Raw genomic sequence first — 16,311 nt, forward strand, 5'->3', positions numbered from 1 at the left:
ACTTAACGGAGGCAGATAGGCAGATTAGGTGTCTAATTCCCATTAAACCCATGAAAGAAATCTGGGTTTATTGTCCGAGGGGCTCCAAAACTATAACCCAAGCCAAGATCTGGCAGCTGTGCACATAGACGGCTAGTAGGAGATTCTGAGCAACTTAAGGCGATCAGTCCCTCCTTGTAATCCAGAGTAATTTACAGTAGTTTTTCTAGCCGTATTCTTAAGATTTATTTGGGGAAAAGTCACTATGGTAGGCTTTAAAAAGCGCATGAGCATCAACTGCAACAATACTGTTGTGGCATTGGTGAACATCAATATTCTTGATTAACGACTGCATAATTCTGAATTATACTCTTTGTGTCAACTGGATTTACACATATAACCTGACTATTGAGCCAAATATTATCCAACTATTGAGCCTACATATTATCCAACTAAAGCGATTGTCTGCTCACGAATCGTTTAATGCCAGATTAAGGGGTTTACTCCCCCGGGGGGGTGATTCCTTAATCGATAATTGATTTTTTTCTTCCACTCCAACCTGCAGAAACCTCCATCCATGCCAAGACAAGACAGCAAGTATAACAGACAGATTACACGCCATAAAGATTAGCAGCATTTAATTAGACAGTAGCTCAGCGCCTGATCTTTCAAAAACCATCCTCAGCTTGTGACATGCTCTGCGTGTCAACTCGTCGATCATCCACCCCTCCCTGAACCTTCTCCCTGACCCCACCCACCCCATTAGCAAGCGCTGTTGCTCATCGGCTGTCATGTTGTCACCCTGGCTGCCACCTGGCCACCGCCACCACCACCGACACAGTTCATGCTGGAGGCTGCCTCCCCAACCCAAAACAACTCGGACACATCACAAAAACAACCCCTTGCGCCTCGGACAAAGCTAAGATTCTGTTCACAGCTTCCATGACAAGGGGGTGATGAGGGCCAGGTGGTCAGCAGCCATGAGGCCAACCATGAGGCCACTGGGCTAAAGAAATGCTGCCACACGCTCGCCAAACTCAAGGCTGCTCCATAAACGCATGCATCCAAACAAAAATCCAATAAGCTCAGCCCTCACTCAACAAAGTTTGATTTGTGTTGTTGAAGACTATCATTTTGAGTGATTTCTATTGTGCAATATTATTTCAATTAGAAAACAAACACTTGTAGAGACGACTGTTTAATGAAAGCTTTATTTTTAGGAATACGTCGTAATACATGTCTGCATAAAAGTTTAGGCTGAAGGAAGTATATTTCTTTCCTGACAATAAAAGATCAAAGCAGTTTATGAGGTCCTTTTGACCTTTAAAATGTATTACGATTGTGTTCATAGAGCATTGTATTGATGGTTGTCATAGTCAAAGCATTATTGAAATAACTTTGCTATAGATACTGTATTTAGCATTTACATGTTTTGCTATAGATACTGTATTCAGCGTGTATCTATCATGTTGCTCTTTCTGTTTTATTGCTACACATCTAATGTATTTAACCATGTCATTTGAGTTATATTCCATATGTGAAAGTAAAAAATAGTTCCAATACAACAAAGTTTTTTTTTTCCTTTAATGATTATTTTAACCGGTTAAACATTTTTTTTTGTACAAGAATTACTGTATCTCTATTCAGATCCACTAATTTATGAATTTGGTGTCAGTCCAATGACAGGGGTGCATCTTCAAGCCTTTCTTTGTTTAATCCAAGTACAGCGTTCAAATTAAAAACCTCTAACCTCTATACACGATCACATTCTATATTCAGCCAAGCGTGAAGATGTCTGCTTTTTTTCATGCGAGGAAATGATCCTTTTGTAATTATGGATTCGGCCATAAAACCCCCTCACTGCCCCCTTTTCTTCTAATGGGGCCAGTATGCAGAGGAGAGAGAGAGGGGTCTTCACAAAAAAAAGCCCAGCTAAACGTCTGCTTGGCCTCAGTGATTGTTTAATGTGTGCTTTGAGCCACTGGGGGACAGTCTGCACGAGTGGGGCCGAGTGGCAGACACAAGCGTTGGGCAGCGTCTAAGGCGTCGGGGATCCCTATGCAGCAACACTCACAACAAAGGGCTAACGCTAACGGTGGTGTTGTGATGAAGTGGGGGTGTGGTGGTGGTGGTGGCGGTGGGGGGGTTGGTTTAGCAGGACATGATGCCGATATGGCCAAGGAAAAAAAAAAACCCACAGGCTTAGGGCTACATTTTAAAAACAACAACAGCAGAATGATGAGGAAGCAACAGTTTGAAGGCAGTTGGCGTGGAAACCTCCAATACAAAGACAGGAGCTGAGTGGCAAGCTTTTTTCAGAGAGGATGAAGTGGATGATGCTGATGCTGGCGGAAAGGCAAAACAAACACTGGATCAGAGCAGCGAAGAGTGGGGTTGAGAAACGGATGGGCGGGAGAGCTTCTTAACTAGCAGAGTGCCATTCAAGGGTGGAGGCAGTCGGAGTGGCAGCCATCTGCCCCAGGGTGTCCTGCCACTCACGCCTGAGGTGTGGACTACACGTGACCATGCACACACACATACTCTCACACACACACACTATGTCCGGGCAGACGTTTGAGCCACGCCATGCGTGTAGAGACTGGGGCAGAACAACAGCCCTCCAGCTACACACAGATGGCAAGATCCGACACTAAACATGCAACATGCCGTTTCTCTCTCTTCTCTCTTTACTCCCTCTGTCTGTCTGTCTCTCTCTCTCCCACACACTTCACACACACATCCGTGCGCCACCAAAACCTACAGATGTTGGCCTTTTGTCAAATGTATAGTCCTTTGCACAGCATGGACCTAATGGCACAGGACTTAAAAGCTCTCATTAGTTAGCACGGAGTCTGGGGTTCAAATGTCAACAGACAATGACCATGGTTGACATTTCAAATGAGGAAAACAAAGGAAGCAAGCACTTTGAAGGTTATCAGAGAACGCGTTAATAAGGAAAGTATTTAACTGACACACCAGGTCATGGAAGGCCAAGTCCCTTTTAGAATAGGGATGCAACAATTACGACATACCTTCAGTTTTTCCCAAATTCTGCTCAGGTTGATTCAAAGATCATGTGATCCTGGATAAATATGATGGAGTGGTATTTAGATTGAAATATTTAGGTAAATATTACCGTTATTGAATACTGAACATCTCTCTCTGCTTCTTTCCATGTTCTCATTGTGTTGATATTTTTGCACCCTTTTTTTTACTGCATTAATTAGCCGTAACCTTGGGGATAAATGTGTTCTTAATCATTTATTACTAATGATAGTAGCTTGTTTGTATTAATTATTGACTACTAATGATAGTAGCTCGTTTTTGGGATTGTTTTTATTTTATTAACTGTTTTTTATGAGTGTATTGCAGTGTGAATGCTTGTTGGTAGACAACACACGGCTGCTGGACATTTGAATTTCCCCTGCGGGGATGAATAAAAGTAAGTGTGTGTGTGTGTGTGTGTGTGTGTGTGTGTGTGTATGTATCTATCTATCTATCTATCTATCTATCTATCTATCTATCTATCTATCTATCTATCTGTTCTGTAGAGATAATTTAAACTGAAAATGCTTCAACAAAACCGCTTTGTAACTGTACTTAAGTGATCTTTTTCATAATCTCAAAAGAAGGGAAAAGAGGGCCTGTATTCACAAAGCATTTTATTGTACTGCTAAGAGTACTCCTAAATCGAAGTTTTTAACTAAGAGTTTTCTCTGAAAGCTAATTCACAAAGCTGCTGAAACCAACTTTTAGTAAGGGAAAATGACAACTCCAGGGATAAGATAACAGGTCCATTGCTAGGGTTGACATCTATTGTCATGCACAAGCTTGCCTGTAGTTACTGTAACTGTGTGAGTGGCCAATGAGTGACAGGTCTGTGCTGTTGAGCAGACATGTGCTGCATGAGTACTGTAGGTAACCGGGAAGGACGAGAGATAAAGACGTCAAATGAAACAGTAACGGAATACACCTCGGATTGATACTATCTGTGCAGGTCTATAAATCACATCTGCATCATGATAGGTTTGCGTAGACAGGAAGTAGCCTAATTTAACTTGATTAACAATAAAATGAAGAACTACATTTAGTTTACATTTCAATAACGAACGGCTTTGATTGTTGTTGGTGGCATCCCTTAAAAGCTACGGAATTGTTCCCTCGTGATTGAGATATTTTGTAAGTGACTCTGCATGTGTATTTCAAAACATTGCTGCTGCTTTCTGACTTTTGTGAATTAATCTTGGTGAGTTAGGAGTCCTCAACTACTTTTAAGCTCTCCCAGACTTAGGAACTTACAGAAATTTCAGGTTTCTGGCGAACAGTTGATACAAATTTGCGGCAAGGTCATATTTTTACATGCAAATTAGGTTTCTGGCAAACAATTGTGGTTAACTTTTGGCAAGACAAATTCCCCCTTTGGGGCAATAAAGGTTTCATTCATTCATTCAATGTTGCAGCAAATTTGCAGCAATGTCACATGCAAATTACGTCTGTCACCAGAAGTTCACTGGAAGTTTGCTATTATTGGCTAAATGTGGTGTCAAATCACTGGCGAACACATTTGCCACTAGTGGCAAACTTCTCATTGTTGCCAGATGTTTGCCTCTAGCGGCCAACACTGGCAAACTTCTGGCAATATTTTCTAGTGAACTCATTTGTTTCCCACAAATCACCCACAAGTTTGCTGTAAATATGCCGCAATCATTTAATTGTTGTAAGGGTTTTATCACTAAAAAGCTTTGTATTACTCCTAGTTAAGAATACGTAATTAAAAAGAAATCGGCTCATGCCCATTATTTTTAGCAGTTACCCCTAAATAGGAGCTACTTTTAACCTTACGATTCTTTGTCAGGCCCAGATAAAGGAAGGAAGGAAGGAAGAAAAGAAAGAGTCTAACTCTAACTCAGACCCCAAACCTCACCATCAGGTGGCCATGTCCAGCTTGTGGCTTAAGGGGCGGCAATCTGGTCAATAAGGTTTTTAATTCAAAAAAGTTGGACATTGCATTAATCCTCTCGCTTGTGAGACAGATTACGGGGCTGATATTGATCGTTCTACTGTAACTGACTAGTGGGCTCCACACATGCCCAGCCTTGACCCGAATGTTAATAGAGGTGAATAGGTGAACTCCCCCTAATCCCTCCCCTCTGGTACACAAGGACATTACGTCTAAAAAAACTGTCTAAAAAACACAATGTAAAAGGCTTGTTTATTTTGTCATATCCCTGTGCGTCGGACATCAACTCTGACATTGCGTTCCTCTGATGAACGACGTCTGGTCGTTAGTCTTAGTAAGGAAAAGTACAACTGCTAAACTAAGAGTGAGTTTTCGTTGCTATGGATGACGTCATTACTTATACACAAGCTTGACTGAAGTGACCACCTTGATTGGCTGATGATTGTAACGCGGGAATGATTCCAAAAACCTCCCCTATGATGACGAGTGACAGGTAACTGCTCTGAGAATGCGTGTGCTACACAAGTAATGCAAAGGACGAAGATGATGAATAACTGAATAAATAGCCTAAATGAATAAAGAGTAAGACAAAACAAATAGCCTAGTAGCCTAATGAAACATACGAATTGTATCTTTGGAACATTTTTTAAATTAATATGTAAGCTGTCCCAGACTTAGGTGCTACTTTTAGGGCTAAAATGCTTCATGAATTACTATTAGTGAAAAAAAAAAAAGTTACGAGTGATACGCCCATTATTTTTAGGAGTTTCTCCTAAATTCGACAGTTAGGAGCTACTTTTAGCCTTAAAATTCTTGGTGAATACGGGCCCAGAAGTGGATTACGTATGCGTGTTTGTTGTCAAAAACGTTTTGAGCAAACTGTTCAAGATATTGTCCCCGGTGCTTGATTCTTTGACTAGATCCCTTTATATTGCGTGCCTACAGTGGTTATTACTACTGCTGAAATACAGTATACAGAGGCAGTTTTCTAACTCCCAGTTTTATTTACATGATGCCTTTTACAAGTTAATGAAATTATATATATATAAAATACATATATTTATGCATTAATTATCAACATGTAAATGTGTGAATGTGATTGACCATATATGTGTGCCACAACAGCATAGGTATATGAGTGTGTGTGTGTGATGTGCGCGCACGTGTGTCACCTGGTCTTGGCCAGGCTCCCTGGGATGCTGGACGAGGGCGGCTGAGGCGGAGAAAGGTCCCAAGGGCCGGAGGGAGGCGCAGCCCTGGCACTGCAGCAGCAGCGTCACCGAGCACTCGGCCGGATCCCACCGTGCATTATACACACACGGACCCGCCTGCACGCCTGCGTAGAGAAAAGAAAACAGGCGCGTGTGTGCGAATGCATCGGAGAAAGACTGACTGACTGACTGTGTGTGTGTGTGTGTGTGCGCGTGTATTCAGAACAGGGAAGATAGGGAAGATATCGGCAGTCATTACAGCTGGAAGACGGACCGGGGGATGGGATGGGCGTGAGGGGCAAAGGGGAGAAAAAACAACAAGAACGGAAAAAGAATAGCAAGAGCGAAGTGGTGTGCGTACGCCCCATTTCACGTGCAACAACCCGGCACTGGAGAGCCAGGGGCTTCAAAGCTGAGCCGGCGTGCCCACACGGGGAATAGTGGCAGGCTGCCGCTGGAAAGACAAACACCTTAATCCGGGGAAAAGTGTGATAATTCTGAGGTGCTTTTCAGCTCTTGATGTTAATGAGGACAGCTGTGTATCCACATGAATCACCAAGAGGAACTAGGGAGAGACAGACTCTTAAGTGCTGCGTGGGTGTTTTGTTTGTGTGTGTGTGTGTGTGTGTGTGTGTGTATGTGTGTGTGTGCGTGCTTTTGATCGAGTCAGTGGTACTATCTTTCTGAAGCTCGTGTTTCCAGTGAGCTCTCCCTGCATGTGAGGCAGCAGAGGAGGAGAGCACAATTAGACATTGCTACAGAAACGCTAAAAAAGGGGTTACCGGTGTTTTTCTTTTTCTTAAATGACTCCAACAAGGCCTCCCTCCTGCTCCTCCTCTCCATCGCCTCCATCTTGCATTAATCTTGCCAGTCACTTCTTTGGCAGGGAGCCAGCCTACCTTTCTCAGGCTGATGTGGCTGGGACAGCTGTGTTTTCTTAGCTTTCGGTGGGAGTTTTACTTAAAGCTAATGGCACTGCCTTTAGAGAGGGCCTCTTCAACCCCCCCCCCCCCCCCCCGCGCCCCGCACACCCCAAAACACACACACTGCCTGGGACGGTGTGAGATTCATACATACTCTCATTCCAATTGTACATTTGGCTCTTAACTAAGGAATATTTTTTCATCTACAATGTTTAATGTTTTGCTGTCATATATTGTATTGTTGGCATATATGCAGGGGTGAAAGTAAGCTGGTACTGGCCGGTACGGAGTACCACTAAAATATTTGGAGAGGGTACGCCGTACCGGAAAGAAAACTATACTGTCTCTGAAAAATATAGCACTTTCAGCATGACAACACAACTGCTAACGTCAAATTACCAGAAGCAACACGTTTCCCCCAAAATATATTTCATATACATTGTTCTGAACTGAATCGTGTCTAGCTGGACAGACAACGAGCAAGCTATAGCGCGCGTACAGTAGCCTACAGTAATTGCGCCAACGTGCACTGGTATCCAAAGTGTTTCAGCAGACGGACGTTTTTTGGAAAGTCTCCCAAATAAAAAAAACCATACAGGCTAAAGAAAAATATGTTGATGTTTAAATAGCCTATTCTGGTTTTATGTGTGCAGTGTTTTGCTGGAGAGACAAGAGACAGACAGCGCGTGTACGGCTTAACCAGATCTTGCGCAGCAATAATGAAAGTGTTTTAGCGGACAGAAGTATGTTGCAGTCTCCCAAATAAAAAGGCATGATGACTCAAAGAAACGTGTTTCATGATATACAGTAGCCTATATAAAAAAAAACGATTGGAAGTGGGAGCGAGCAGAGTAACTAGGCTAAATAAATAAATAAAGGTTGAAATTAAGTGTTTGCAATTTATTCATAATCAAAAACAGATACAGGTGGGTTAAAGGGTGATACTAGAGTGATAAGAAGTCCTAGTGAATGCTTGATAAGTAGACTATAATACAGTAAATAAACAAGTAAATAAATAATAAATAATTAGGCTAAGTGAAATTTTCGGCGCGGGCTCTGCGTGCGCATTATGACTCTATATGATAGTACCACCAAGAAATAAAAACTACTTTCACCCCTGCATATATGTTACCATACATAGGTAACAAACAAATATATACAGTACACACACTCACATCAATATTTCATAGACTCATACATAAATAATGCTGCATTTAGGTTACCTGTGTCTGTGTAGGGCAGTAGTGTTCTCTGCAGGCCCTGCAGGGCGGCGATGTTCTCCACCTGCAGCAGCAGGGGGCTCTCCGGGTCCTGAGCCCTGCTGAGCTGGATGGCTGCCGGGCAGGGGCAGGGGCAGAGGGCTGGAGCTCGGCCGGCCCACCTGGAGCTCCTCCACAGGCTGACCACGGGCTCTTGCTCGCACACAATGCTACACAGCACGCCTGCAACACACCGACAGCAAACAACACATCCATATGTGGCCAATGTGCTGCTTTCTTCTCCTATCTAGCGGTGAGCTGGTATATTGCAACAGACTCTAGCTCCCTCTCCAAGCATAATTTACTAGCTACGGAAGCCACACCATAAATGTCCTAGCTGACGTTACAAGTCATACACAACTTTATCGAGTATTCCTTCTTGTAATGAGGTTATTTTAGAAAAATAATTGTAAATTGCATTTAGTAATTTAGTCTGTGAAACTATAGCTCATATACTTCATGCAAGATAAATAATGTTGATATAGATTTGTTATTTTGGTTTATATTCAGCAAGCAACTTATCCGTGCTAACAATATTCAATAATACAGTACAAGATATGTAGTTCAAGATAATGCTAACGTGGTCTTCTATCACCGTAAGAAGAGTTAGAGATTAAGGGTTTCCCAGCAGCCACGAGCACAACTCTGTCTTTCGGTAAGTGACCGACAAATGCGAAAGGCTGAGCTAGAATTTAAGGTATGAAACCGAGGCCGAAACATGTATTCTATGATTCAGATTCTATGCTTACCAGAATAATTTGATTTGTTGGTGGAAGTAACATACACATGAATGAGTACATAGTTTTGAAAAAAAAAACAAAAACAAACATTTTTGTTTTGCTAAGAATCCAGCCAAATTACACAATGTAGCTTTAAGGAATTAAAAATGTAGTCAAGAAAGGCTTCACTAACTGTGGTTCAGCTCAACCATTATGATACACCTATAGCAGCTGAAACACAGAAGTACATCATTTGACATTTCTTGTGTAAATTTTACAGTGTAATACAGTGTATATTGAACTTTGTGTACATAAATAATATTATATTGTATTGAATATCATTTTACTCAAATGTAAAAATTGACTCGTGCTGTTTGAGATTTGAGGCCAGATCCAAAAATAAGCCTTCCTGCCACTTCTCACATCCAACCAGTAATATCCAGGAAGCACACACAGATCAATTTCTGGAGAAGGCTCTAATTTTCCACCTGCTTTAGTCCAAGTCAGCCAGCCTGCAACTGATCAAAGCACGCATGGTTTTGCACTTAGCAGTGGTGCGCGGCAAAACCGTCACGCTCCGAATGCTCTCCAGAAAAGGTGCTTGACAGCGGGGATTAGCCTCACCACACATCTCACCGGAGCCAGTGGCTCTGTGTGTCGGTAAGCACGGTGGAGAGTTTACCTTTCGCAAGAGAGAGCAGCTCCTGATCGCAAACAGAACAGTGCAGGCCACTCATACACGGAGCCTGGGGGGGACAGAGAAAGACCCAAGTCAATCTCTTTCAAACAAGACACCGAAAAACATTTACTGAGTGTTTATAGTTTCATATCTGACAATGCAACCTATATGTGTACATTTATCACTGATCTGTCCCCTTGGGTCCCACTACCATAGAACGAAAGGCTTCCTTTGTGAATAACACAAAAGTAGGGGAGAGCTTCTCTTCCTTCAGCCATTACATGGATATGAGAGGACCTTGGAGGTGTACTGAACCTAAACCTTCTGGCCACCTGTCTGTAAACACCAGGGCTTAAAATTCATTTTTCAAAAAAGGGGGGAATTCCCCCCTTAGGTTATTCATGTAGGGGGGATTTACACAATTTGGGGGGGGGGGGGGGGGGGGTTGATACCAAGTCAAGAAGTGCGATTTTGATACTTCTTTGATACTTTTTAAAAAAAGTGTTTGATTTTGGGCCCCCCCACCACCCTGATGTCATCAGTAATATATACTGTAGTGGGATCATTCACAACAGTGGACATCCTAGATTCTGCTTGACTCTCTCCATACACACAATGTTAAATTCATATAGAGTGTATTTAGTTAATAATGTTTTTTTAATGTAAGGCATGTTACTAGTAATTACTAGTAGCTAAACATACTTAGTCATTTGAAAGCTTCATATTGACGTTTAAACTATAACACTTAGGCATATCTTTAATGTGGTGTGTAGGTCTAATTGAGTGCACATTGGTGATGAGCATAGATATATATACTGTCAGTATATATATCTATGGGTGATGAGTAGGTGTAATTGAGTGCCTGTCACTTTAAGAAATATGTGAGTAATTAGCCTCCCTTCAGCCTGACGGTTTTAGGCTAGTCGCTAGTGAATAAAAGTTGTGCATAGTGCATAAGGATATGTGGATGCAATTCATTATGTTTTCTATGTCATTAGATAAAATAAATGTTCAAAAAACTAACAAGTCGAAGACAATCTTTCTGGGATCAAGTGTTGACGTGACCTGACCTACAGTAGCAGGATAGTTACCAAGGAGCTCTTTCCAGATGTAAAAGTTTGCCACGGTTGCGTAGCCTATTTGCGTAAGCGCAAAGTGGTTCTCTCTCTCTCTCCGTGTGTGTGTGTGTGTGTGTGTGTGTGTGTGTGTGTCTGCGTCTGCATGAGGCTATGTTCAATTCAACTCGGTAGTTGATCCGTCCGGTCAATAGCACCGCATTCACGCCACTTCATGATTATATTAACGTCATCAGACAGGCTGTAAAAGTGTAGATAGATAGATAGATAGATAGATAGATAGATAGATAGATATACTTTATTGAAATTCAAGGTCACAGTAGAATACAGACAACACACACACACACATTCAATAACATATGCTGGAATTTCTCGCATTATGATGGCTAGAGTTGCGGGACTTGAACAAATTATGCACAATACCCGCAATCCCGCAGTGAAATTTAAGCCCTGAAACACACTGTTCAGGACTCACCTCCCTCTCGGGCTGATGGCTGCCTCTTCCTGTCTGGGCTCCCTTGCGATTCCGGCGTGACCTCTGAACTTTGATTCCTAAGGACTCTAAACAGGAAGAGGAAAACGTTAAAACATCTCAGATGAGACCGATTCAGCGGCACTTGTGCCCTTTAGGGACCTGAGGGAAGAGAAGAGAGAAGTGGACTGGTGTGTGTTTGTGTGTGTGTGGAGAGAATATGTGTCTCAGCATGGCCTGGCAAAGAAGACAGGCTTGAGGCGCAGGACTGGATACTGCAGACGAACTATCTCTGTGACAAAGCTGGGTGTGTTAGAGTGTATGTGTGTGTGTGTGTGCACGAGAGAGGTGTTTCTGGATGGGGAGGGGTGTCTTTGACATGGCAGCGTGGATGGAGGACGTCAGTCACACCAGAGCCTGAACTTCAACTCCACATCACCCTCACACACACACACACACACACAGGCAGCCCTCAAGGACTCACATGTCAACAATCATCAGCAGCACATCATTGAAGACACACACACACTGACTCAGATGCATACACTTGCATTTAACTCAAATACAAACAAGTGGCAGATATAAACATTCTAAAAAAGGCTGGTCTACAGTATTCAGTGCTAGCAAATATCTAATCATGGTAGTCTTCAATGCAAACAGACAATTATGAAATGCATATATAACATTAAACAGTGCTTCCCAAACGTTTTTTTGTCCTGCTGCAGTGACACACTATTTAATATGAGAAAATATCACGGCACAACACCATGATCCAATATTTTTGAGCCATAATTCGGGAGCCTATGAACCCATATCTCAAGCAACCTGCTGGGACTGTAATGACCGTGTGTCAATAGCCTACAATATCAGGAACATTTTAATCAGTTTGCAAACAGGCCGGTTCCCTGGACATGCATTAAGCCTAGCCCTAAACTAAAACCCCTTTATTAGTGGAAATATTCATAGATCTCCTGTTCAAGTTCTCTTCTTCCTGATTAGGACTAGGCTTAGCAAAGCCCTGTCCAGGAAACCGCTCTCCATAAAAGCCTCTGTGCCTGATTCCGTACCAGCTGCTCCAGACTGCTGCAGCACTCCTACCTGTCTGAGCTGACTCGGTGGGGCATCTCTCCTCCTCCTCCTCTCGCTTGTTGCCTTCTCCCTCTGCAGTCTGCACAAGAGAGGCAAGTCTACTCTGTTGAGGAGGGGTGACGATCTCAAACCCCACTATTGGCGGGCCTGCACGGGCCCTCTCTAAATGCCCCCGTCCCTTCAGCGAGGCCATCTCACCCTCCTCCTGACCCTGCAAGGGGGGCACAGCTGAGGCCTTTCCTGCCATCCTCCTTCTGGAGGTCTTTGGCACTGCGGGCACTGCCACCTTGGGCAGGCTCCTGCTGTACTGCTGGCAGAACACGCTGGGCTGTTTGCCTTTGGTTGGTGCTTCACAACCTTGGCCGCTCCCTGCTCGAACACTTCTCTGGCTCTCACACCCTGTTCTGGACGTACACATGGCGGTCACTGCCCTGCACGTCGCCAGTGGCTGAGTCGGGGTGAGTGTGTGTGGAGACACAGGCCGCTTTGTCGTGCCCCTGCCTCTTCCACGCCGTCTGCCCTGAATCTCCGCCTTGGCGTCGCCTGCTGTGTCCAAACCCTCTCCAGCGCCGCGACCTGTCGATAGAGAAGAAAGCCCAATACGATTGCACCACCTCGTTCATCAGGATTACACTCCACGAGCCCAACATCACGGCAGAGAGGCTCTGAGCGGACGAGACAGGCGCAGAGAGACGGAGGTAAACATTCGCATTAGTGTCGCTAAAACCACAAGGGTAAACAGGGGTCAAAATGAAGCTAATTTAATTAGGCTGTGGGGGGAACAAATGGAATTTGACTGGGACTTGTTCCAGCTGTTTTACCCCCCCCCCCCCCCTTTCTTTCACCCGCCATCTTGCGTGGCAGCAGCTTGTTAGGACATCTAAAAGATGGGACAAGCGTCCCTTCCATTTCCACTGGCGCCGCTTCGTCATATTGATATTAATGGCCGGCGCAATTACAGTAACGAATGCGCTTCCTTCCTCCTACATTGGTGTGAGTGTGTGTGTGTGTGTATGTGCGTGTGTGTGAGGGGGGTGGGCAGATGAAGAAGGATGAGGTTTAATTGAATGTGCTCCTCCAAACCCCCTTCAGTAGCCCAAACATTAGCGACGCTAGCAGCTTTGGAGAGCTCTGCTCTAATGAGACAAATCTTGTCAGGCTAATGGTGCTTAATTTGCCTGGGCCCTCCTCCTCCCCTCTCTGCCGTAAATTAGATCAACCGGGGGAGAGCAACTACTCCCGACAATGAGCACACAAGCCCCCTTAAAAAATCATGGTAATGCAGATCGGACTATCCGAACACGAACACACACACAGCCACTCACGCGCTCGCACACACATTCACAAGCGGCCACACACACACACACACACACACACACACACACACACACACACACACACACACACACACACACACACAGGTTCTCTTTTGTTTATTGGTAATGAAAGCCATTAGCAGGGACCTCCACAGGGTTGAGTGGTGATGGACAAAGTGCTGATGACATTATTTATTCAAAACAATCTCAGACAGTGTTGTACGAAACACACAATACATGAATAATTTTACCAACGAGAGAAACCTTGATAATAAATCAGACATGGGGACACAGTACAAACATGATCCTTGGCCATTTCATACACAGTATTTTAGAAGGGCTGAAGACATCACCGGAGAGAGATTTTGAAAATATTTTGTCATCTTCAAAATACATTTCGAATAAGACAAAAGTAAAATCTGCATCATGTTTTTCTACTGCTGACAGAAGAGACATAAAACCATCCTTCTTTCTCCTATCTCTCTCTTTTCTCCCCTTTCCTCACTCCTACTCACTGAAATCATAAGAAAGAAAGAAAAAAAAAGAAGAGACAAAAGTGTCCCAGAGAGCATAAATACAGCGCGTCAGTGTGGGCTCAGGAACTGGCCCTGAGACTGAAGGGACAGAGCCAGAGAGACATCGGCCAGATCTTGCTCAGCCGCACACGAGGGACCGGCTGTCACCTTCCGATGCCCTTTGCCCCGCTATCAACACACGCACAGTTGCTACGCAGATGGAGCTGGCCCGCAAACGACAACCATCTATTCGAGTGGTTTATGAGCAAAAATGACAATTACCGAGGGCCTGAATGCAATCAGCGTGATCGGCTACACTCTCAGAGCTGGCAAGATGGATGGTGGGAAGCTTCCTGTGAGTGTTTATGGCTTGGCACGGCTTTCTCAGCATGCACATGCACACACACACACACACAGCAATTCCTGTCGTGTTACCCTTTGCATACACTGAAAAGGACACATAATTAAAACTTTACTGGGTTGTACATTTTTGATTAAAAAAAGAAAAGAAAAAAAGAATAAGATGGGATAAGACAGAGAGAGAGAGAGAGAGAGAGAGAGAGAGAGAGACAGAGAGAGAGAGACAGAGAGAGAGAGACAGAAAGAGAGAGAGAGAACGAGCAGCATCGGGCCTAAATGCAATCATGTGAAGCCAGCCGTGTTATGGCACCCTACCGCCCCACATCCCCCCACGCATATAACCCACATAACAGCACAGCTCATTAAAAACAACCCACGACCCTGGCCTCCTCTTCTCGCCTTTCGAGGAAAGGGAAGAGAGCCTGAGCGCTTCACCGTTTCGTTTTAATGATTTTAAAAAGGGAAATCACAACTGTGCATCTAAAACTGTTTTGGGAGGGGGGGTTGCGCGTGTGCGTGTGGGGGGAGTGAAACGCGTTCATTAGTGATACATGCGCGGCTCTGTCACACTACATAACGAGACCATTAAGCATTATCCATGTTCTACGCATTCACTTTCCCATTCCCACATTAATGAGCTGTATATCACTCCTGCCTGCTGCAGTGGACTGACTGACCAGTGCCCCTGTGCTGCTCCTAGTCATCTATGGTGACCACTTCAGAGACCTGTGCCTGTGGGATAAGGGAGAAGTAGCTGGTGAGTTTACCTGAGGAAGATGACCCTTTCTGCCTAGACCTGGAGAGCCTGCGTGACCTGCTGCCTGCCTGTCTGCCCTGAGTCTGTTGCTGCTGCGTTTGTCTCTGCTCTGACATCTGACCTGTGGTGTCCTTCTCGCTACCTGCTCTCCTGCTGCTGCACAACGCTGACCTCTCCTCTGCTAGCCCTTGCCCGGTCCTGTTCTTTGAGTCTGTGCACGTGGCGCTGCCCTGCTGGCCACAAGCAGTAGTAGCACGGCTGCTTCTCCCGAGTTCCACTGAGCCAAATGGCTCCTCTGAAAGTCCAAGGGCTGTGGCTGCCACAGAGGATTCTGGGATGCCATTCTGAGGCCTCCCTTCAGTCGTCTGCGGAGGTTCTTCCTCTGGCACCACCACAACGCAGTCCTCATCATCCTCGTCGTCCTCAGCAGCATCATCTTCCTCATCTCCAAACAGCTCCGGACTGTAGAAGACGGTCTGGTCCTCCTCCTTCTCTTCCTCCTCCTCCTCTCCCTCCCCATCAGCGTCCACTGCAGGACCTGAGAGACTGGCCGCCTCTGCGGGTATGGGGCAAGGGGGGGCCTTTACTGGGGACGCAGTCAGTTCAATAGTAGGGAGAGGGTTAGGGGGCTTGGCCTGTACATGTGGGGTGGTCAGTGGTGGTGAGGTCTCTTCTTCTGCACACGACCTATAGGTGGCGCTGGGCTTTGTGGGGTCGGATGTGGGATTGCTGCTGCTCTTGGGGTGAAAGATGGGGGCCTTGAAGCGAGCGCTGATGGGGGTCAAGGTGAAGAACTGGTGGAGGGGCTTTGGGGTGCCCTGCCTCGGGGTCTTGTTGCCCTTCTCACCTATTGCCAGGGGAGTCAACGGAGGACGCGAGCCCTTCTGGTCACCTGTCAAAAGACACACACACACACACACACACACACACACACACACACAGGGGTTGATATCAACTTTTTTGTGGCTGGTATATGAAACAAAAATATTGGCCAGA

The 16,311-nt window shown here is 44.8% G+C and overlaps 1 protein-coding gene across 4 annotated transcripts in view; it reads right to left on the bottom strand.

Moving 5' to 3' along the window:
- brip1 (BRCA1 interacting helicase 1) overlaps window positions 1–16,311 on the bottom strand; it is a 76,154-nt gene that overhangs the window by 23,911 nt on the left and 35,932 nt on the right. For 2 of the 4 annotated variants that reach the window (XR_006022728.1, XM_042062852.1), the window contains exons 20-25: window positions 15,326–16,207; window positions 12,377–12,943; window positions 11,282–11,367; window positions 9,734–9,797; window positions 8,297–8,515; window positions 6,112–6,275 (exon numbers count right to left, since the gene is read on the bottom strand). Coding sequence is in view for 3 of the 4 variants with exons in the window: in XM_042062852.1 (XP_041918786.1) it covers window positions 6,112–6,275; window positions 8,297–8,515; window positions 9,734–9,797; window positions 11,282–11,367; window positions 12,377–12,943; window positions 15,326–16,207 (1,982 nt within the window). In the remaining variant the exon portion in view is untranslated. The remainder of the gene's footprint in view (window positions 1–6,111; window positions 6,276–8,296; window positions 8,516–9,733; window positions 9,798–11,281; window positions 11,368–12,376; window positions 12,944–15,325; window positions 16,208–16,311) is intronic. The other 2 variants (XM_042062854.1, XM_042062853.1) reach the window with 1 other exon arrangement.

The sequence above is a fragment of the Alosa sapidissima genome, chromosome 15, assembly GCF_018492685.1.
Source record: "Alosa sapidissima isolate fAloSap1 chromosome 15, fAloSap1.pri, whole genome shotgun sequence".
NCBI lineage: Eukaryota > Metazoa > Chordata > Actinopteri > Clupeiformes > Clupeidae > Alosa > Alosa sapidissima.